The sequence below is a fragment of the Anoplopoma fimbria genome, chromosome 7 (genome assembly GCF_027596085.1).
Source record: "Anoplopoma fimbria isolate UVic2021 breed Golden Eagle Sablefish chromosome 7, Afim_UVic_2022, whole genome shotgun sequence".
Lineage (NCBI taxonomy): Eukaryota > Metazoa > Chordata > Actinopteri > Perciformes > Anoplopomatidae > Anoplopoma > Anoplopoma fimbria.
The window spans coordinates 2,548,830-2,572,879 of NC_072455.1; the positions used below are offsets into that span (position 1 = coordinate 2,548,830).

General features: G+C 38.8%; 1 protein-coding gene across 3 annotated transcripts; it reads left to right on the plus strand.

Moving 5' to 3' along the window:
• Positions 1-10,926: 10,926 nt before the first annotated feature.
• LOC129093482 (endophilin-A1-like) lies at positions 10,927-15,897 on the plus strand. Of its 3 annotated transcripts, none has more exons than XM_054601516.1 (8): positions 10,927-10,992; positions 11,347-11,419; positions 11,500-11,643; positions 11,781-11,914; positions 12,075-12,233; positions 12,935-13,038; positions 14,957-15,114; positions 15,701-15,897. In XM_054601516.1, the coding sequence occupies exons 1-8, from the start codon at positions 10,984-10,986 to the stop codon at positions 15,895-15,897; spliced, it is 978 nt and encodes a 325-aa protein (XP_054457491.1). In that variant the 5' UTR covers positions 10,927-10,983. The 3 variants fall into 3 exon arrangements, with proteins under 3 accessions (XP_054457491.1, XP_054457492.1, XP_054457490.1); XM_054601517.1 differs by having other exon boundaries at positions 14,957-15,087; XM_054601515.1 differs by having other exon boundaries at positions 10,933-10,992; positions 14,957-15,079; positions 15,615-15,897.
• The last annotated feature ends 8,153 nt before the right edge of the window (positions 15,898-24,050 follow it).

Genomic DNA, 24,050 nt, shown 5'->3' on the forward strand with positions numbered 1-24,050 from the left:
AATTTAATCTTTTTTAGGAAGAAACATTGTAGATTTTTCACAAAAATCCATATTTTCTCTTAGTAAACAGAACTTTTTTAGAAATATATAAATGACCATGAATTCAAAACATACAATATTAACCCCTTTCAATCCCGTCTTGTCACTACGGAAGCTTGGTCAGGAGGATTTGGCGTTTAGGCGACAAAACTAGACGGTTACATAATTGCGTAACTTTAAAGAAAGCCAACGTTGACGTTTGGTTTCACCAGGACACTAACATCGGTCACCTGAGTGAGAGTCCTGTGTTTGTTTGACCCGTCCGTCCACAAAGCTTGTCCTAGAGCTTTTTAAAAACAACGTTCTTTACATGGCAATGAAAGGAAAATAAATAAAGTTAAATAAAAAACAGAGCAGCTCAAAATCTTTATACGATAAATTGTAAAACAAGGTGCATAAAAAGTCTAAAAATATAAACATGCAGACATGTAAACAGAGAGATAAGGGGATGAATACAATAATAAAACTGAATTAAAAGAATGCTTTAATCACTTTACTTATCAATAACACGAAGTTTGAACAAAAGCATGAAAAAGAATATAAGTACAGCTCAGTTTGATCTTATTTTGAAAGGACAGATAAAGACTCTAAATCAGCCTGCATCTCTGTCTCTCTTTCTCTCTGTTGCTTCCTTATCAAACACACCAAACCCTCGACACGGTGTTGTCGTGGCAACCACAAACACGTGTGAAGAGAAAAGGAGGCGTGATGCCAACACACACACACACACACACACACAAACACACACACACACACAAATGGGCAACGCTGTGCTCTGGTTGGCTCTCTCAATAATTGATCAGCCTTGAGGCCAGCACATGTGACGGAGCAACAGAGGAAGCTTCCTGCCTCCTCCACCTTTCAGTTTCAGGTGTATTTATCAAAGGTTATCGTCTCGGCTCCTCCTTAACCTTTGACCTCTGACCTCCTCGCTGTCAGCCCCTTCTTGTGCTGGCGATGCATTATTACGTCATGCATTAAGAGAGTTCACATCCTCCTTTTTGAATATCAATGAAAGCTGGAAGATTGTAGTTTTTGTTTCCCTGAAGCGTGAAACACTCTCATTGGTCGGTCTGAACATCAGGGGCGGAGCCACAAGATAGGGTTATTTTCTATTTTCTGATATTGATGTGACATGTGGAATAAAAGCATGATAATCAATGCTTTTATATCATATTGTCAGTTGTTGAAATCTGCTCATTGCTGAACTGATTTAGTAAAGTTTAAAAAAAAAAGATCTTTGTATAAATGTCAAATTGCAAAAAGTTGCATCATAACTTTCTTATTTAAAAGTATAACATCATTAAATCAGGGTTTGAGCACCTTCAGCAATGGATATTTATAAGTGCTTGTATGTTTTTACACACTTATTATTATTTAGCACCAAAATAAATACTGGAGCCTTCAAAATAAAAGCACTATTTGGCAGCTAAAGTGACACAATGATGCTGGTGGTGACGGCCCTGTGTCCTTTAGAGATATCAGAGAGGTGTGTGTGTGTGTGTGTGTGTGTGTGTGTGTGTGTGTGGTTGCAGGCTTATAAATCTTCTTCGATCCACAACAGAGGAGATAATAAAACCACCGATCTATCTTCCATTCCTCTTTTATTTTTAATTTCTTTCTTTTGTTTTTTGTTTTTCCCCCTCTCTTTATTCATTTGTTTGTGTTTTCTGTCACATTTTCAAGACGTAGTGAACACATTGCTGAGCTCCCATGAATACTGAAGTTATTCCTCCCACACCAGCTCTCCCTCTGCTGCTCTTTCCAAACACTTTAAAAGCCCGATTCAGAGTAATTGTGTATATTACATCTGCCTCCTGTGCCACTATGTGTCTCTTCGCTGGGCGTTTTTTTTTATTGCCTCATCAATCCTGAGCCACAACACCGCTCCGGCAGCACAAACAGATTCTGAACCCTGGCATCTTATAATGTGGTTGAAGCGGAGCGGAGTGTTTGAGGGATGAGCGGGCAGATAAAAAGTCTCCGCCAGGATAATAACTTACATTTTTGGAAGATGTAACATTAGTATGTCTAAATGTTATTGATGTAACAGGACGTTTGGTTAATTAGCAATTAGTATAAGTATACATCTTGGACAGAGCCAGGCTAGCTGTCCCAAATAGCTGTTTCCAGATTTTATGCTAAGCTAACCAGCTTCTTGCTGTAGGTCCATATTAAAAGACAGACAATAGAGTTGTGTCTATCTGTGCATGCAACTCTAGGTGAGAAAGTGAGGTAAAGAAAGCTAAAGATTGTTTCCCAAAATATGACTTTTGGATTTTCCGATTTTCCTTAAATACACATAAAACTGTCTGGAGTTTGTTTGGCGGCGAGTGGAATATTTCTTTGGGGAGATTTTGGCGTTGTGACATTAGTATTTCTAAAATGCTAGAAATAGATTCATGGTATGATGAGACTGGTCGTGCAGTAATTTGCTTAATATCATCTGGTTGTGTAATATGTGCAATTTGTGGTTGTAATGTGCTTTAGTACATGTTGCTTTCTTTTTTATTTACTTTAATTGAGGCAGCTATGGTGATAAGATGATGTGTCATGTGTCATAGCATGTGTGCAGAATTTGAGTCCAAGTCAACTTTCCCTTTGGGGACAATAAAGAATATCGTATAGTATCGTATTGTATCGTATTGTATCGTATGTTAGTAGCTGTAAATGGGTAAAAGTGACAAAAAGTGAATAGCATGGTTATTTTCGCCTCTAGAAGATCTACATGATTAACTGTGAAAAGGCTAGAGTCTCTTGAGAAACGAAGCTATTTGTGGTTGTTCCTCATTCTGTCAGCTCCCGTAGGAAGTTTCCCAGAAGGCTACAGGTTTAGTTCATAAACCACAGGATTATGTTTCTCATTGTGAAGCAGCTGATTAGTTATCTTCATGAGTTTGACAGGAATATTCCCTAAACCCCCAAACAAACACAAACACAGTCAATTCACAGCCTCTGACTTCCAGCAGCTCCATGCTGATAATGATATTATTTATGTTTCCTTTATGATATGAATACAAATGAATGGACACTTTAATTATCTTTCTATATTATAGATATTTTATTCAGACAAGTGGATTCTTGCCTTCTCTTTGTCAGCCTTAAAGTCTCATCTCTTGGTTCTGTATGTCTTATGTTTTTATCTCTTCTTTGCTTTTAATCTTCTTTGTCACACTTTCACCCACCACTGAGTCACCGAGTGCAATGTGACATCCTTGTGTGTGCGTGTGTGTGTGTGTGTGTGTGTGTGTGTGTGTGTGTGTGTGTGTGTGTGTGTGTGTGTGTGTGTGTGTGTGTGTGTGTGTGTGTGTGTTTGATAGTGTGTTACAGTAGTAGCACGTGACCCCTGTTATATAACTCATTGTCACTGGCAGAATATTATTAATACATATTAAATACAATTTAAAATTTCCAGACTTTTTTGTTCAATACGCACAATAGTACTAGCAAGTGACCCTGTTATATATAACTCATTGTCACACACACACACACACAACTAAAAGCTACTGAAGCTTGTTAACAGTTATAAAAAATCACAGTTTGAAGAAATATTCTTATTTTTGTAATTCCTGTAAAGTTCTAACAAAATGTTCCTCACTAGTGTGCTGCAGAGATCGGGAGTCACTGTTACATCACTACCATGATGATGATGATGATGATGATGATGATGAGGATGAGCCATGTTCTTAACAAATCCTAATGTGAAAGACATTTTATTGTGAAAGAGCCTACAGTAGTGCATGGGCTCTGTGAACACCAGCATGCTAACATGCACACAGCAATTGAAATGGCAGTACAAATATGAACAGTAAAAAGTACATTTGAGATTGAGGAAAAAAAACTATAAAAATGAAATAATAACACCAATAAATTGCACAAAATGAAATAAAATTGATGAATACAATTTAAAGAATCAAACACAATACAATAAAATAGATAAAAGCCTGAAAATAGATAAATGCAATAAAATAGATAAAAGCCAGTAAAAAAAACGTAAAATACAAAAAAAGGAAAAAAAAAGAAAGAACAAGTGGAAATAAAAACATGTACATGAAATCAGTATATATATATATATATATATATATATATATATATAATATAAATAAATATAAAGCAATAAAATAAATAATTGAATAAAATAACAGCCATAAAACATTTTAATAAAAAATAGATTCAAGAAAGAATAAAATAAATAATTGAATAAAATAACAGCCATAAACATTTTAATAAAACCAGATTCAAGAAGAAGACTTAAAGTTTATATATAAACAATATATATATATATAAATATTATATTAATGCTTTCAGATGTTTTGAGATCCTCGGAGTATAAATACTAAAAGATGGCTTTTTGTTCTGCACTTTCCAACAGATAAACAACTCGTGGTTCATACACACAAGAACTGCTTAAAGGACAAGTAAAATAATTTTAAAATCATTTGATTTTTTATTAAAAACAAAAACCTTTGATCCATGCTTCTTTACTGATGGGACTTTTCATGGATTTTCATGGAATTTGAAACTTTCACTCAGAGACAGACGTATTGTTCGTTGTTTGTAGCATCCATATAGCAACAGATGGAAACATGGTTTATGGGACATGTGTTATGTGAGATGAAGAACAAACAGTCGTCCATATTGTCTGGTTTGTTTTACAGTAATTCTACGCTGCATGCAGCATCTTCAACCTTCAGCGAGCAGCCTGAAAGATGGAGCTGTGTGAATATAAAACAAAACGGCTCCAAAAAAACAGAAACCTGAACTTTAGAAAAGTGCATTTTGAATTTAAAAAATAGAAAAATGCATTGTCCTATTTTCTTCTGCACTTTCTTCTGTGTATCGATTATGAGTATTTGTCCTCATAAACAGGAGTAGCTATGGATCTGTGGCACTCGTGGCTCATTGCTTATAGACCAGATATCGATCAGGGATTGATTGTGCGTCACTATGACTCCCAGAGGAGCATTTTAAGGGCTGAGAAAGTCATTTACTTCAAGTGTGAGCCGTCTCTTTGAATATAACTGCCTCTACGTCCTCCTCTTCCTCTTCTTCTCCCTCTGTTGTTGTTAATAATGCATGAGTGTTGGTGTTTGTGTTGCTCTGCACTCGCAGCCGGGCTTCCTGCAGGAATCTAACCGTCAGTTAATATGCTTCTGCAGAGCTCTGAAACTCTGCAGGAATTAAAATGCAACACATGGAGGCTGTACACTGATCCTCCACTGCAGTTTTATCATCTCCATTTTTCTTCTTCTGACCTTTCTTGGTTTCCTCCGCCTGTCATCTCATTTCTGATTCAATCATGCGTCTTCTTTATCTCCTCTATTTTCCACTCTTCACCTCCCCTTTTTTACCACTTCATTCTCTCTCCTTTCCTTTCCTTTTCTCTTCCTCCCTGTCTCCTCGTCCTCCTCGCTATCAGACTCCTGATCAGATCTTTCCTCGTCTGAACTCAGGGAATTCAGATCAATCACGTCTGTCTGTTTGATCCAGTTATCTCTTCAGAGGCCGGGAAGATTCTGATCGCAAAGAGGTTTGAGGATCAGATTTTGTAAACTTGAGAAGATAAACAACCAGAGTTAACGTCCTGAGAAGACTATAAACACACACGAGTATAAACTACGTCTCTCTGGCTTCCTCATGTCTTAAAGTGTTTAAAAATACATCTTATTGGAGTCTCTCTCTCTTTCTTACATAAAGCTTAGTGGTTTCAAAAAGAATAGCTGATGCTTCTGGCGTTTTTTCTTTCATCCTTTTCATTCCTGTCCCATGCATTCTCTCGATTCACTTTGCTCTTTCCGGTTCCTCTTCTGGACCGATAAAAGAAGGATGAGTCAGTGTCGTAAAAACCAGCCCAAGCTTTTAAAAGTAACTTTACACTGGGAGACAACCAGGAGACGAGCTTACATGCATTCTTTACTGTCTTTCAGTAAAAACTACACAACCCTTTAAACTTTCTTTGAACTAGATATTTTTAATGGCAGAAGTTCAGAAGAAACTAAAATACAGCAACTTCCTTTAAAATCTGGACCAAAACAGTTGCTCTATGGTTCATGTCTGTTCAAAGGAATCTAAAATCCCAACGTTAGACCCCATTTCGATCTGGTAATAACATGCATTCTTTATCTGAAAATCTTGGATGAGGAAAAAAGCAGGTGGGAATCAATCAAAAGGATCGAAAGGTGTCGCTTGTTTTCAGCAACAAGCTCTGATAAACTTAGAATTTACTCCCTGATCAGCACTAAACATCAGACATTTAAAGTAAGAGATTAGCTGGTGAACAAAGTGGATCATTTTGTAGCCAAAGAGAAAGATATTTTTTGGTTTGGTTGCTTGTTTTTGCTGGTGGAGACCAAACATGGAGCTAAATAAGAGTAAATATTGGACAAAGACTCCTGATGAGTTCTGTCTTGTTCTGTGACTGCTGGGTATGTGAAGAGGCAACCTTTTACTGATGCTACACTATGATTGGCCAGTCTGTGAACCAAGGGCGGGACTTAGTGAAGGGCCAATTTGCATATGGAGACTGAATCACAATGCGATCAAGATAACAACAACACTTTATGATGCCGTCTAAATACAGATTAAATATCAGGTGGAAATGAGTTTACAGAGTTTGTTTAATGAGTAACCTTTTCATTCTCCTCTGACTTATATTTCTTTCTGTCTCTTTTAATGTTCTTTTATCTCTTCAAACTGATTTGTAGCCCTACATGTCATGAAATCTATCGTTGTCTTCTCTTTTTTTGGCTCTCGGCCTTTCACTGTGATTTACTGCAGGACTAAACCTCCCCCTCTCTCTCTTCTTCTCTCTCTGTGGTAATTAAATAGCTGCTGCATCTCCCATTTCCTCTCCGATGAGTAACTTGAGACCAAACACACCATAATACCTCTGATTTATAAAGCTGGGAGGAATATAGATGTTTGGGGGTTCCTTATTGCGCTTCTCTGTCGGCGAAAGCTTGCAATAATCTTTGAACATTTGCCAATCCTCTGTGTCTGATGATGTAACCCTCCTCGCTGCTATTAAAATAAATGGACTGTGTGGATAAAACCTGGCTCAAAGACAAACACTTTGACACTTGTTGTTATAAAATCATCGCTTCAAGCATCATTTAATTGTTGGAGCTTATAAATCAAGTTAAAGCCACACGGGACGTCGTTTTTTAAGAAAAACTGCAGCTGTCACGTGATTCTCTGCAGGATTCTCCCACGTATGAAACAGGTGATGAAACCAACAAGCAATCACTGACAGCTTAAATGTGAATTAAAACAGTTGGATGGAATACATTTAGAGGAAGCTGAAGACTTTGCATGGACAAGCAAAAACCACAAGAACCAAAAGTACACTAAAGTATGTGTAAAGTGTGTCCACATACTTTTGGCCACATGATGTACACTGCAGTTTCTGTTTAACTTTGCGTGTATTTTACATGAATCATTTTGATGTGGTTAAAACCAGGCTTTGACATTGCTGATGCTGCAGCGTCCATGTTTCTGTTTTTGTTGCACTTGAAAGCACCAAAGTAGAAATTATGAACCGTCAAACTCTGGATTTCTGCCTCGAACTGCAGGAAACATAATCGCTTAATGATGATTTCTGGGTAATTGAGGTTTATTAATATGAATGGTGCAATCAGATTGTATGATGCATTTTGGATGAATAGCCTGAGCTGGTCCATCAATCCAGCCTTTTAATGAGTGTTTTGGCAGCCGTTCAGACTGATGGATGACCCGACTCCGGCTGCTAAAAACTTCTCCTCCTCGGTTCTTATTTCTAACCCCTGATTCTCCTCCACGACTGATCAACGTCCACTGGAGAGGAGGAGGATATCTGCTCCATCTGCTGTCAGGGCATCGCGACCTCTGACCTCCTCCGTCAGCCACTTGAAATGCCGAAGTAACTAAAAGAAAACTAGCCTTAATATATGATGCAGAAAAGAGAATGAAGGGAATAAAAAAAGGAGTGAGGACAAGTGAGCAAGAGATGGAGGAGGTTGGAGAAAATATATCTGGAGAAGGAGATGTGGCTAAAAAGAACAGATGGGGTTCTGTTGATGCCTCAGTGGATTAAAGGTAGTTAGTTCTACTTTCTGCATGTGTGTGTTTCAAACATGTCGGTGGGTGTGAAGTGACTTCCACTGCCAGCACCCATGGGTCCATTTCCAGCTTTGTGATTAGTGCCGCCGAACTTTAATGCTTTTGTAAAACTCTTGAAAGAGACAGCGACGGAGGGTGAATGCAGGTCCATTCTGACGGACAGAATGAGAAGTGTTTTTTAAACTTTTAGGCATGTAAACATCCGGGGTGTTTGATACACGATCGCCAAGGGTTAATCTTCAAGTAAATCTTGTAAAATATAGTTTTTGGTGACAATTTTTGGTGAATAAATCCGGTTGTTTGAAGGAGATGTTTTCACAGCAAAGAAAAAAATCTATTAAAAAGCTGCTTAACTTCTTAACATTATAGCTCTAAGCGACTTATAATACATCAATAAAACTACTGATGTTTAGATTACGTAGTCACCGTTGCAGCTGTTTGCAGTGTTTTTTGCACCGTTAGCTGCTAGCCAACGACTCAGCCGTCGCCATGTTGAGAGCCATGTGGAGGCAATATAGATGCTCTGAATGTGGAAGTTGGCTCGTTTTGAAAACAGTGTGAAGAGACGGTGAAACAGTTATGTAACAGTGTGTCAGTAAACCTCTCTGCAACCAGTCTGAGTGTTCTTTACAGACAAGTGGAGGACCGCTGTGTGTGTGTGTGTGTGTGTGTGTGTGTGTGTGTGTGTGTGTGTGTGTGTGTGTGTGTGTGTGGTTCTTGGAAACATGAGAGCACCCAGTCAGATCCCCGTCTCCATGGCAACTGCATCTTCCTCCTCATCTGTCTGTCCTTCTCACTTCCTTCCCTGCTATGGTTTTTGTGGCCTATTGTTTTTATATTTCATAATACACCTCTTTTTTCTTCATTACTGTCCTCACACACAAACATCCGTCCGTGTCTCTTTGATCAGAGCGTGTCCTCTGCAACACACACACACACACACACACACACACACACACACACACACACACACACACACACACACAACACACCAACATGTAGGCGCACAGGTGTGTAAGCGGTTACATAAACAGGCACATGTTTACCTTTATGTTTGCATGGTTTGTTAGTTTGATGAAGAAGACTTGTGACATCTGCCACACAGACCAGAAACACACACACACACACAAACACACACACACACACACACGCACACACACACACACACACACACACACACAAACACACACACACACACAGAGAATTAGCAGCCCAGTCAACAAACTGCATTCATGTTGATTTGTCTGCAAGATTATCATCCATATGTTGTTGGTAACAACTGATTGAAGCTTTTAAAAGTATACTAGGTACGCTTATTTCATTATTTTTTTATGTAAAAGCTTTAAAATATAAAAGTTTAATATTTTCCAGTAAACTGTAGTGGAGTAGAAATACAAAGTAGCATAAAATAAAAAAATAATCAAGTGAAGTTCAACCTCAGATTTGTCCAATGAACATTTTAAACAGCACTAACATCTCAACCCTTTTCTTTTTGCAGCTTTTTATGGATTTATATGGTTGCCAGGGGAATTAAAATATGTTATTATGATATGCTTGTATATGTTAATTAGCTAGCCTAAAATAAATAAATAAATAAATATTAGCTGCAGGGTGAATCTTATTCATGCATAGTGGAAATTTCCCTCTGAATTTCTCCGTCTCTGCAGTGCTCTCCTGTTGGTTGGTTCTGAATCCATATATATATATATATATATATATGCTGCACTGGTACGTGTGCATATGTGTGTGTGTGTGTGTGTGTGTGTGTGTGTGTGTGTGTGTGTGTGTGTGTGTGTGTGTGTGTGTGTGTGTGTGTGTGTGTGTGTGTGTGTGTGTGTGTGTGTGTGTGTGTGTGTGTGTGAGTAGCCCACTAAAGCGTGGGTGGCTGGTGTGAGTCCTCCCCTTCTGCAACCTGAGGAGATTAGAAAGCGAGAGGTGTCACTCTGCTCGATTCCTGCGATCACAAGGTCATCAAGGTCAAATCGAGCAGAACAGATGGTTGTGAAGTCTGAATGCAATCACAAGATTGAGATTTGTTCTCAGAGGACAGCGAAACATCTTAGCCATTTTTCTGATAATATTTTTACTAAAAGTTACTGTGATGAACTTCTAACTGGTCCTGATCCAGTCTCAGTTTAGTCCTGATCCTCTATAGACCTCCATCAGTGAACGAGACCATCAGAGAGAAGATCGTCTGTTTCTATAAAGTTATTCTTAAAGCTCGTCATCGGAGCCACCGGGTCGGATTCTGGAGAAACCAGATGAAATCATGCAGGTTCACCAGAAACTCCCTCAGATCAGACTCCAGCAGAGACCAGTCCACCGTGGACAGACCCAGATCAGCAGGGCCAATTCCCAGTTCCTCATAGTAACTTTAATTAAAGTTTTGAAAGCAGGACTTTTACTTGTAGTGGAGTATTTTCACAGTATGGTACTAGTACTTTTATTGCAGTAAATTATCTGAATACTTCTTCCACAACTCTTTACATATATTATGCATATAAAAAATAACTGTTGTGGCACATCAACATAAATAAACACCTTAATATTCATGAATTTATAAAAAGAATATTGAGGATTTAACTCAAACATCTAATGTTGGATTATTATTTTTGGTGTCTATAAAGCTAATTCCTTTCTTCCTCTTTAACGGCGTTCCCCTTTGCTCTACTCTCATTTCATCCTGCAGCAACAATCAGAGTTTCCTCTCATGTCTGCTCTTTCTTCTCTCAGTGTGGGTTCAGAACATTAAAGTCTGCCTTTGTTTCTTTGTGTTTCCTGCTGCAGAAAGTCAGTGAGAAGGTTGGAGGGGCGGAGGGAACCAAGCTAGATGATGACTTCAAAGAAATGGAAAAGGTAAATACATATCTATCTTATTTATTCACAAAAAAACACTCCAAACCTCATATTTATCAAACCACTGCAGTTCATTAAACGAATAAATGCATCTAAACAAACCTTGCTTTCTGCACCACGGTCACATTTCTGTTAAAGTGTTTTCTATTATTATTATTATTATTACCAAAATGTCGAACTATTACTTTTAGATTTGGAGTAAATCTTTATTTTCATTTCTCAGTTATTTATTTGTGTATTCATCCAGTAAAGAGCTACTTGCTTTTTATCTAGCAACATACTTTAAAATCTAGATTGTTAAGTATATTTATGTGCTCATCTCTCATGCTGTCCCTGATGTGTTTTCCTCTGCAGAAGGTGGACGTCACCAGCAGAGCGGTGTTGGACATCATGACCAAAACTACAGAGTACCTTCAACCTAATCCAGGTATGAAACGCACAAACAAGACTGCCACGACGTGTAGCATGAAATCAGTCACTCATGATCTAACCCTCGCCGCCCTGCAGCTTCCAGAGCCAAGCTGAGTATGATCAACACCATGTCAAAGATCCGCGGGCAGGACAAGGGACCCGGGTACCCGCAGGCCGAGAGCGTCCTGGGAGACGCCATGTTGAAGTTTGGACGGGAGTTAGGAGAGGAATCCAGCTTCGGTAAGCGGGAATATTACACAACGTTAGAGTGCTACGATATCAGGAAAAGGACTGTTGGTTTAGAGGTGTTTCAGCTTTTTTATCGAGTTGAGAGAAATAACATTTCTTTTTTCCCTTCATGCCGTCCGTCCCTCCAGGTTTGGCGCTGATCGATGCCAGCGAGGCGATGAAGGAGCTCGGGGAGGTGAAGGACGCTCTGGACATGGAGGTCAAACAGAACTTCATCGACCCGCTGCAGAACCTCCACGACAAAGACCTCAAAGAGATACAGGTGAGGGAAACACCTGTTATTGGTTCACAGTTAAAAGGTCACAGATGCCTTTAATCCTAATGGAGAAAGTTAGATTGCATGATTCTGATGCTGTGTAGGAGCTTATTGACGAATCATAAATGGTTCCTGAGGTGATTTTTCTTTACTACGTTCTATGCAGCACCACCTAAAGAAGATGGAGGGCCGCCGTCTGGACTTCGACTACAAGAAGAAGCGCCAGGGGAAAGTCCAGGACGATGAAATCAAACAGGCGCTGGAGAAGTTTGACGAGAGCAAAGAGATCGCAGAGCAGAGCATGTTTAACCTGCTGGAGAGCGACGTGAGGACTTCTCTTTATTTATGTCTTCTAGAGGGCTGCAGCTGTTTTCATAGGCAATGAAATGTGCCAATTATTATCTATAATAATCCCTCAAATGTCTTGTTTTGTCCGACAAGCAGTCCAAAAACAAAGATGTTTAACGTAATATAATGTAAGAGAAGGAAAAGCGACAAATTCTCACATTTAAGTTGCTGGAATCATCAATTGTGTTCGCATGAAAAATGATTCAACCAAATTACCAAATTAATTGCAGATTGATCAGGTAATAGTCGTTGCAGCTCGAGTCTGCTTTGAAGCAATTGCACCAGAAATTATTTTTTCTATTAATTGAATTTAATGTATATCTTCTGTGTTGAAAGTTCAGTATATGTCCCGAAAAAGGACATTTACCGAAAGAAAAAGAATCCCCAAAAAATAATGGAAACAGAAATCTTATCACATGTTGCCCTGAGTGAAACTGCAGCGACCCTATTTTTAACACACAATTAATCAGTGTTTTCATTCAACGTGCTGTGCCACACCAGACCCGGGCCCAGCGTGGGTACAGAACAGGTTGTGCTGTAGAAAAACAAATGTGTGTGTGTGTGTGTGTGTGTGTGTGTGTGTGTGTGTGTGTGTGTGTGTGTGTGTGTGTGTGTGTGTGTGTGTGTGTGTGTGTGTGTGTGTGTGTGTGTGTGTGTGTGTGTGTGTGTGTGTTGCAGATAGAGCAGGTGAGCCAGCTGGCAGCGTTGGTTCAAGCCCAGTTGGAATACCACAGCCGCTCTGCCGAAATCCTCCAACAGCTCTCCAGTAAGATGGATGACAGGTACAGATCTATGTGCCTACACATGTGATTAAAATATACTTATTATTATTATTATATTCCTTTATTGATCCCCATGGGGGAAATTCAGAGTGTTGCAGCAGCTCAACTACACAGACACAGACAATAAATACACATACTATACAACAAAATAAAGATAGAACAGGAATAAAAATGTACAGTATATCCACATGGGGGGGGGCTGGTCAGCATGTTGACAGACTGTGGTCTCCGCTGTTGTTGTACAGTCTGATGGCAGTGGGCACAAATGAGCGTCTGAAGCGCTCCGTCCTGCTCTTTGGTAGAATCAGCCGATGGCTGAAAGAGCTGCCCAGCTGCCACAGTTCCTCATGGAGAGGGTGAGAGGGATTGTCCAGGATGGCTCCGAGTTTGGCCTTCATCCTCCTCTCACCCACTGACTCCAGACTGTCCAGCTCCAGACCCACCACAGAGCTGGCTTTCCTCACCAGCTTATTAAGTTTGTTGGCATCTCCAGTCCTGATGCCACCACCCCACAGACTGGTAGAAGAAGAGGCGCTGGCTACCACAGACTGGTAGAAGAAGAGGGCGCTGGCTACCACAGACTGGTAGAAGAAGAAGGGGCGCTGGCTACCACAGACTGGTAGAAGAAGAGGGCGCTGGCTACCACAGACTGGTAGAAGAAGAGGGCGCTGGCTACCACAGACTGGTAGAAGAAGAGGGCGCTGGCTACCACAGACTGGTAGAAGAAGAGGGCGCTGGCTACCACAGACTGGTAGAAGAAGAGGGCGCTGGCTACCACAGACTGGTAGAATGCCTTGAGCAGTTTATTGCACACATTGAAGGACCTCAGCCTCCTCAGGAAGAACAGCCTGCTCTGTCCTTTCCTGTAGAGGGCGTCAGTGTTGTGTGTCCAGTCCAGTTTATTGTTTATCTGCACCCCAAGGTGCTTGTAGGACTCAACCCTCTCCACTTCCCCTCCCTGAATGAAAACAGGGACAGGGGGCTTCTGTTCCTCTGGTAGTCCACCACAAGCTCCTTGGTCTTGCTGATGTTGAGCTTCAGGTGGTTGTTGCTGCACCATGTGATGAAGCTCTCAATCAGTCCTCTGTACTCCTCCTCGTTGTCCCTGGTGATACATCCAACAATGGAGGAGTCATCGGAAAAAACTTTTGGAGGTGGCAGGAACCAGAGTTGAAGCGGAAGTCCGAGGTGTAGAGAGTGAAGAGGAACGGTGCCAGTACAGTTCCTTGGGGTGCGCCGGTGTTGCTGATCACAGACTCAGAGACACAGCCATCCACCCTGACGTACTGTGGCCGGCCTGTGAGGTAGTCTGTGATCCAGGAAGTGGTGTCGGGGTGCAGGTTCATCTCCAGCAGCTTCTCTCTCAGTAGGGAGGGCTGGATGGTGTTGAAAGCACTGGAGAAGTCAAAGAACATGACTCTCACAGTGCTTCCCAGCTTCTCCAGGTGAGAGAGGGCCTTGTGTGTCAGGTAGATGATGGAGTCCTCCACCCCGATGTGTGGCAGATAGGCGAACTGTAGTGGGTCCAGGAAAGCTGTAAGCTGGGTCCTCAGGTGCCGCAGAACCAGTCTCTCCAGGGTCTTCATGACATGTGATGTCAGGGCCACAGGTCTGTAGTCATTAAGACCGCTGGGACGACTCTTCTTCGGCACCGGGACAATGCAGGACGTCTTCCAGATTGTGGGCACCTTCTTCAACCTCAGGGAGAGATTGAAGAGGTGCCTGAGAGGAGCTGCCAGCTGTCCAGCACACACTTTCAGCAACCTAGGGCTGATGTCATCAGGTCCACTGGCTTTGCTTATCTGAAGCCTGGAGAGCTGATGCTGTACCTGGATGGTGGTGAAGGTGGGGCTACACCAATAGAAACAGATTGTGTGTTTGGACAAACCCTTTTTTTCTGTGTTTCTGGCCCTTACAGGATAAAAGAAGTGTCCACTAAACCGAGGAAGGAGTACGCCCCTAAACCCAGAATGACCCTGGAGCTGCTGCCCCCCAGCGAGAGCCACAACGGTGGGATACACTCGGCCAAATCGCCCGGAAGGTCACCAGGTACAGAGCGGGGGGGGGTTGTTCTGGGTTGGTGAATGAGACCAAAGCAAAAGACGGTTTTAATGTTTCTACAATGGCTTTGGGCTTTATCTTCTTAACAAACTGAGATTTCTCATAGGGATCAACAATGATGGAAGTATCTTTGAAATGATGGTTGTTGTTCATATAAAAAGCCTCCTGCACATAAATTTGATATTCTGTATTTAATATTTTGTCAATAAGCAACACAATCCCAAGGATAAGGACCCAGAATTGACTCCAAATGGTCATCTCAGATAGACGTTAGAGGTTTGTGGAAGAGTTTAGATAGTTATTTGGGCACTCTGCTTTATGGTCTGTTTGACTCTAAATGGAGCATCATTTACTAAATGAACATCATGCTGTATTGAAGAAGACTTGAAACTAGAGATTGAGACCATAAACTCATGTTTACAATGTTTACTGAGGGAATAAATCAAGAGAGAAGTAGAGTCATTTTCTCATAGACTTCTATACAACCAGAGGAGTCGCCCCCTGATGGACAGGAGAGAGAATGCAGCTTTAATGTTCTTCAGCATTGGCTTCGGTTGCCGTCTTGTAGAAAATGTAACTTCCCGTGTCCGTCCCTTCACAGCCCCGTTGGACCAGCCCTGTTGCCGAGCGCTCTACGACTTCGAACCGGAGAACGAAGGCGAGCTGGGCTTCAAAGAGGGCGACGTCATCACCCTGACCAATCAGATCGACGACAACTGGTACGAGGGCATGATCAACGGCCAGTCGGGCTTCTTCCCCATCAACTACGTGGATATCCTGGTGCCGCTGCCTCATTAAGGAATCCCTTAACCCCCTCGTCCGATCCAGACTACACCCCTGAAAAAAAACAGCTTTGTGTTTGCATAAAACCACAAAAACGCGCCCTTCTTCTTCTTCTTCTTCTTCTTCTGTGCTTCTGTGCGATTCTGCTTTCACAAAAACGGGACAGTCGGAGACAGATGAGACGAGGCGGTAGGACGGTAATTAGAGGAGTAGAAGAAGAAAGGAGGAGGGAGGATTTCGGCGTGAAGAGATGCAGATGATGATCTTTTACGGCGCCCGTTCAGCCGGGACGCCAACGGAAACCGATGAGGCTTCGGAGACTTAAGCCGCGTTGTTAATGTACGTGCATGTATGTGTCTGTATGTGCGTTTCGACCCGTTCTTCTACTACGACCGAGCCAGCACAAAGCTCTGCTTGTCCGTTAAAACTGCCTGACAGCTTCTTTTTTTTAGTGATGCTGTCTTCTTCTTCTTCTTCTCTCTCAGAGTTCTTCTGTCTTTTCTACCTTGACCTGCCTTTCTCTGTGCTTTTTCTTCAGACCTAGATCTCTCAGCAACCGTGAAGGTCTTTTACCCTATTTCTGTCTTTCTTTCTTCCTTCTCCCTCCTCGGCTAGCACTGCCTCTCAGCATGGCTCCACATTGTATGTAGGCCTCTAACTCTACGATTCCAGAAGCGATCCAGTACATCACTTGCTTTTGTTTGAGTATATAACATCCTCTGCCTTTCTTTCTCAGAGTCCTCATAGAGTCTCAGATCAGTCGCTGTACGCATGAATCAGCCAGATCAGACACTGGAGCGGGAAAGTTTTTTCAGAGCGCGTCTTTGGTACAAAGCCGTATCTGCAATAAGTCATTTTTTACAGAATGAAGAAGAACATTTACGTGGTCGCCTATTTATCTTATAAATGGCGGACGTTGTAAAGGTTTGAGGGTCAGGAAACTTCATTCAACATGTCAGCTCAAGAGATTAATAAAGGAAAAACTTGATTTACCAAGAAGCAGCGATATGGGAACACCACCAGCACAGGCCTAGTTGTATTGAACAGAACTTTTCTCCAGGTTTGTGAACAGATAAGGTTCATTATAGTATCCATAGAGGAAAAGATGGTTGTTTGATTATCCTCTGTGTACTACTCTGCGTTACCCATTTACAGTGTTTTCTGTGTACTGTGTGGAGTAGATGCTTGTTGACTCGTCTTATTTGTGGCTTTGTTGCATGCAGGACTGTGTGAAGTCCTCTGACCTCAGATTACATATAGGAAAGTTAATGCATTATATGCATTTTATCATTTCCCAAGAGCCCTTAAAGGGACAGTTCACTCCCAAAATCAAAAATACATATTTTCGCGTGAGTTGCTGAGCGTTGGAGATATCCACCGTAGAGATGTCTGCGTTCTCTCGAAACAATCCAGATTAATAAAAAGCACTACATGTAAGTGGAACCATATGTATTTTGGATTTGAGGGTGAACTGTCCCTTTTAAGTCCACTCAACTTTCTAGAACTCACAGGAATTCCTGAACCTTCATAAATGTTTCTCGTATCACATTCCGGAAACTTAATGGCGTCATCATTCAACGTACTTTTGTGTATATTAAACAGTTTTTATGCATCTTTTTGGATGCACTGGACTGTAATTACCACTAAGTCACCCCCTTGCCGATTGGAGACGCGTAACCATGGTAACCCTTGTCAACCTCATTTAACCAAACAATGATCTGTGAGGTCTAAAATAATTTGAAAAATATGTGTTTCACTTGGCAAAGTGAAGTCTTGTACGTATACTTACACTGAAGCGTTAATGACGTTACAAAGCTGTCCACCATTGTCTGTTATGAACTTTGTCGTCACTACCGCCTTGCATTATGGGATTTTGATGCCGGCGCAGTGTCCAGTGTTTGAATACTGTAATATTTCACAGGAAATAGTTTGCAATCTGCGTACTAACATTTCGGACATAGTAAATACTAAATAGCACGTTAGCTTGGAAATTCAGAAGCAAGCCAGAGTCTGTTTCTGGAACATTCTAGAACCTTGATGGAATGATGTGGAAACATTTGAGAAACTCTCAAACATCGTAGAACCTTGGAGACATTTTGAAGAGTCGAAGCTTTTTTCTGGACCTCATAAACATCCTGTAGTGTTCTCACATAATCAGAACCTTCTAGAACCCTCCATACATTGAAGAAAAACAGGATTCAGAACTTTTTTAAATATCATGATATTGCATTAAATCACATTTGAATATTCCAAAAAGTATCTGGTTAGCTAGCGGTCAGTATTGGTGGTAGCTGTTAGCCGTGCTAGTTGATTGGAGTAAACATCACATACAGTATAAAGTGGGATTTGTTCAAAGGATATTACTGTTACTCCACCACAGTTTTGTGTTTGTACGTATCAGAAGTGTTACAGAGTGCAGCGTTACAGAGTCTACTCCGACAATGAAAAAAGGTTGATGTTATTTATTGTTAAAGACTCTTTAATAATTCAACTATTTATAACTGATTTAAGATGAAACAGATCTATAACTGCCAGTACATGTTGTTCTGTTGACTGTCACAGATGACTCCGTTTGAGTCGACACAAACAGCCATGGAAATGTTGAAACAAAGTCAAAACATCTGTTCAAATGTGTTGAACTTGTTGTTACATTCATTGGATTGGGCATTCAGTCTGGTGCTGGGTTCATATTGACTCCATTGTACATAAAACAACTGAATAGAGTCAAAGATGGGATGTCTGTCAGCTTGATTCTTGCTCTTATTTACCATGGTAACATTTTTAGAAATAAAACCAAAATTGAATGGATATCATATTGGATATTTAACGTGTATGTAAAACTAAAAACTTCACATTCCCGTACTTGCAGCGTTGATCAGAATACTTAAAAGTATTTAGTGCCTGAATAGTGAATACCTAATCTTTAAATGTAACATTTATCTTTTAAAATACAAAGAAAAGGTGCATAATCATAATTAATTTGGGGGAACATGGTTTAAAGGACGGCTTACATACAAAAGAAATTGGTCCCATTTTTGGTCTTTTCTTTACTGATGATGCCATCCTCTTCACTGGCTTTACAGGCGTAAAATGGACCAAACTTTTTTGTTTTAACCAAAATCTAACTAATCTCACAAATGTGTACTTAAGTGGATGATAACGACTGTTTTTAGTCTTGTCTTTTTTCCACTTCCCTCATTCATATTCAGCATGTTGACCCAAAGTCGACCACTGCTTTATGGAACAAAATGTGCGCAAACTGAAAATAGCTCATGAGAAGCTTGTTGCATTTTCTGAAAATAGCTCATGAGTAGCTTGTTGCATTTTTAACATGAAGGTATTGTTGTTTAAAAAATGTACTTCTACTTCATTTTTGTGTATTCTGAGTATTCCGTCAACAATGTTCATAGCATTTTTTTAATAAAAGAGAAGATAGGAAAAGGTATGTCTTCTTGGAAAGCTATAATGTTGTTTTCAGCACAAGTAGTAATAACAATGACAATAAAAATACTGCATTTTTAACAAGAGATTCAGTATAATCTATCTACAGTCAATAATCACTGAATACAAAGGCAATAAATGACGATATAACAATAAAAAGTAGAATGAAGAGGTGACTCTGAAGGAAAAACTGTGGATATAAAGAGTTGTAGAACTTGGACATCTCTTTCATTGCCAAAGCACATTAATCCGACAGCAACATTATAATCAGAAGCAAGCTATTTAACTCTTTTTCTGCTACAAAACTGCTCGTTCTGTAAACGTTAACAGGTTGTTGTAAAAGCCGGGGCGTTGGAGAAAAACTGTGTCCTGTATTTTCTTTGGATTTTTCTTTGTTCTGTCTGTTTGTTCTGTTTGTCCGCCTGTGGAAAGTCTGTGAGCTGCATGCAACTGAACAACTTCACTGCTGTTTGGGATGATTTTCAAAAATAAAATATGGGGAGATATTTGTCCTGCTGGAGCCTATGTTAACCCCTTTTTTTTTTTTTTTGACATGCTTATGCTATATTTCTATAGCACTCGTCTCCAAAATTACAAAGTGCTTTAAGACTTCTTGTGGGAATTTACTTGCTCTTTTATTCTTTGTTTATTTTGTGCTGATTTGCCCTCTATGGCGACGTGTATTCTAACCTCAATGAGGGACTTGTACAGTGTTGAGCTCCATTTTTCCTCCGTTCACCTAAATGAGAGTCGCACCTCGGCCACGTTACCTGCCTCAGTTTTTATTTTGAGATTGAGCAGAGCACTACAAAACCAAACCTGCAGACTGAAGCTTACTTTCCCCAGTTTATCCTCAGAGGTAGCAGATAAGAGTCTCATTGGTTCTGTTAAACCTCAGAAGAGTCCGATTATCCGGCTGACTTTATTTTCATCGGTGGCTGAATAAGTTCTAAATGTTTGGTGTGATGGAAAATCTCCATATTTCTCATTTTAAGGAAGTTAATTTAAAGTTAAAAAAAGTACAGATTTAACTGTTAAATGAAATCAAATTGAAGGCAATCAGTTAAGAAGAGGGATTAAAGAATTTTGCTAAAATAATTGAGTTATTTCACATTAATCAATAAACTAATAATTCGCACACAAAAGGCATAACAAAGTCTCTCCTATCTACTCTTGCCTCCTTGAATCAACCGTTCGAGTATTATTGTTATTCGCTTTCTCAATGAAGAAGATTGAAACCACTCTTGTATTTAATATGAAGCCAGTTAGCTTAGCTTAGCATAAGGAGTGTAAACAGGAGGATTCAGCTAGTTTGGCTCTGTCTAAAGCTTAAAGAAATTAACTGGTTGAAAGAATAATCCAACATTTTGGGAAATATTACCATTCTTGTTAGATTTCTTAGTGAGAAGTAGGTGAGAAGATTGAAACCACAAAGCCAATTAGCATAGCTTAGCATCAGTTAGTCTCTCTCGCCGAGAGTTTATGTCTGTTGGCTGGACTACAAGACTAATAATAGTTATTTAATTTAATTTAAATTAATTTAAGAGATTAAAATAATTAGTTTCATGTGTACAGAACCCGAAACTTTGCAGGTTTATGAACACGTAAAAAAACAAGGGATTGTCATTTATGTTTTGCTCATATTTTGTTCCTTTTTAATCATCTGAATTTGCCAATTTTAGCAAACTTTTGCACTTTTTTACGCCCCTCCCACCAAATTGTGAATGAACCAATATGGTTTCCACTGCTCTCTGGGCTGCTTTGCTTTAATGAAACAAACTACAGTCTGCATTTTGATAACGTGGCCGTGGTCTGAACTCTGTTACATTATACTGTATGCCTTGTGGCCGTATAAAATAGCCCCCATGCCTCTAGAACCTGGTGTCTTCTGGTGAGCTATGTGTGTGTATGTGAATATATACACACTTTGTTGATATTTATTTATGTATTGTATGTATGTATGTATGTATGTATTTATTTATTCCTGCGTCCTATTTATTGGTTCGGCACCCGTCAATACATCGGTGTATGATGTGGAGGATGGAGGGATTTTTGGTGGTGGGGGGGGGGGGGGGTGGTCAATGGAAAAATCTAGCTGTGATACTAACTAACTGTTGCTCTCCTCGTATTGGACGATGATATAATCTAAGACCACTGTATGTATAACTGCTTGTCGTGAAGATGATCTACAATGTAATGACAATAAAGAATTAACACTATGATAAACGGCAAGAGTTCAGTCTGTGCTTTTTAGAAAGACACCATCTTTTTAAAAAATGCATGTCCTACTTTCTCTGTAATGACTTTTATTTTGAAATTTTATTTGGGCCTTCAATATTAAATTACACTTTAGAAATAATGTTCTTTTTTCATGAAAAGTGCTGCTTTCTTTCAAAAATCGTTTATTTGATCTACAAGATTGTTTTCCTCTCAATATAAGAAGATCTCTGATGATGACGTAGAGTCTAATGTCAACTATCAGGTAGATAAAAAAGTATGTTATTTGCAATTTTTTCAAATACAGTTTCCCCATCGTTTGCCTCCTTCAAAGCAAAACTTAGTTGTGGATAATGACAAATTTACCGAAGTGATAATTTAAACTAATTTATACAAATGTACTTTTCACTTCACCACATTTATTAGTTACTTTGCAAATTAAGATTTTACAAACAAAACATGTGATCAGTTCATAAAATATGATCCAACGCGACAGTTTTAACTACAAAAAGTATATGAAGTAGTTCAAATTTGCTCGACCAACAACTACATTGAATCAGTACTTAAAACCCATTTTTTACAGACTGGCTTTGATGTGATGTTGTCGATTTAATGCTTTATTTTATTATTGATTTTACTAAATTATTTTATTTATTTTATTTATTTTATTTATTTTATTTATTTTATTTATTTTATTTATTTTATTTATATTTATGAGTTCATTTTTTACCTATAAAATATTGAACTGTTTTATCAGGATTCAAACTGTTTTTCTTGCTTTGTTAACTTTCCTGTTGTTTTATTGCCTTGTTTTTTCTGCTTCGTCTGTCAAAGCACTTTGTAAATTCTGTTTTTAAAGGTGCTTTATATATATAAATAAATATAGTTAAAGTTAATGCACCACTTACATTTTAGGCATTATATCAATAATAATTATCCAATAATACAAAAAAACAATGACAGTAGCCACTCTGCTTTATGAGTACTTTTACTTTCAATACTTTTAATTAACTGATATTTTGACTGCAAAACTTTTACTTGCAATGCATTATCTTTATACTGTGGTAACTTGAATACTTCTTCCACCTTTCACTAGAATATGGTAATTTGGTTTACATGCCTTATAATAAGGATATCAGTAATTACACCATGCAGCCACTGAAGTAATATAATTAATAAATTACTTTTAATGAAAATATTATAAATTATAAAATAACTAGAAAGGAAATTGTATGATGTATTCAAAATTTAACAATTTTATTTAAAATAGCCCAAAATCAGAAATAACAAATATTATAAATTATAAAATAACTATAAAGGAAATTGTATGATATATTACATTTTATTTTATTTAAAATAGCCCAAAATAATCTGAAATAACAAATATTATAAATTATAAAATAACTATAAAGGAAATTGTATGATATATTACATTTTATTTTTATTTAAAATAGCCCAAAATCTGAAATAACAAATATTATAAATTATAAAATAACTATAAAGGAAATTGTATGATATATTCAATTTTATTTTTATTTAAAATAGCCCAAAATCTGAAATAACAAATATTATAAATTATAAAATAACTATAAAGGAAATTGTATGATATATTCAATTTTATTTTATTTAAAATAATCTGAAATAACAAATATTATAAATTATAAAATAAATATATTTTTTTAATATATAAAAATATATTTAAAAAAAAACAGTTTTTCTTTAACATGTTATTTTTTATGTTATTTGAACGCAGCCATCTTTTTTTTTGTGTGTGTAATGAGCCAAAATGGCCGCCGCTGGCGCTGTGGAGACATGTTTCCCTCCTGCTGTCGTTTGGTTTCCCTCCTTTTACAAATTAACATATGATGCGTTCAAGTGCTCCTCGGAAATCCGAACTCCATGCTTCACTAGTACCAAAAAATACGATTTTATGGCCCAAAATCAAGCATTTATGTCAATGATACTGTATCAAAATCAACCCAAAGACGAATGTATATATATTCAACGTTTATTGTTGTTTATATATCAAATCCAGTGTAGTTAAAGAGCAAAGAAGAGGAATTTTCAGTTGCTTTAAAATATAATATCAGTGAAAGTATACGTTTTAACATTTTTTTAATAGCTGTATGTATTCTCACATTCTGCTTAGTAAACTTATGATGTATTGTGTGAAATCCCCACTTGCTATCATCCATTTATAGGGTTTTTAATGTTAAATTTAGATATTTTCGAGGGCAATTTAAAGCGGCAAACGGCTTGACCCACTTTTCACACACGCCACGGGAACGTATCACACGCTGCGTCAAGCTCGACAGGAAAACCAGAAGTGCAATAGTACGCCTTCAAAATAAAATACAAACATCCGCACAACACTGATATGTAGCCTATGAAGCACACAAACACATCTCACACGTATTATATATATATAAAATGTATTGAATTAGCGTTGAAAATGCGCATTCACGCCAGATAAATGACGCATTTGCATTACAACCAACATGAGGTGAGCT

Excerpts from the sequence above, each read along its gene's own strand:
- LOC129093482 (XM_054601515.1), top strand. Across the intron at positions 11,915-12,074 it reads AAGACCTCAAAGAGATACAG|CACCACCTAAAGAAGATGGA; the intron begins GTGAGGGAAACA and ends CGTTCTATGCAG. Across the intron at positions 13,039-14,956 it reads TCCAGTAAGATGGATGACAG|GATAAAAGAAGTGTCCACTA; the intron begins GTACAGATCTAT and ends TGGCCCTTACAG.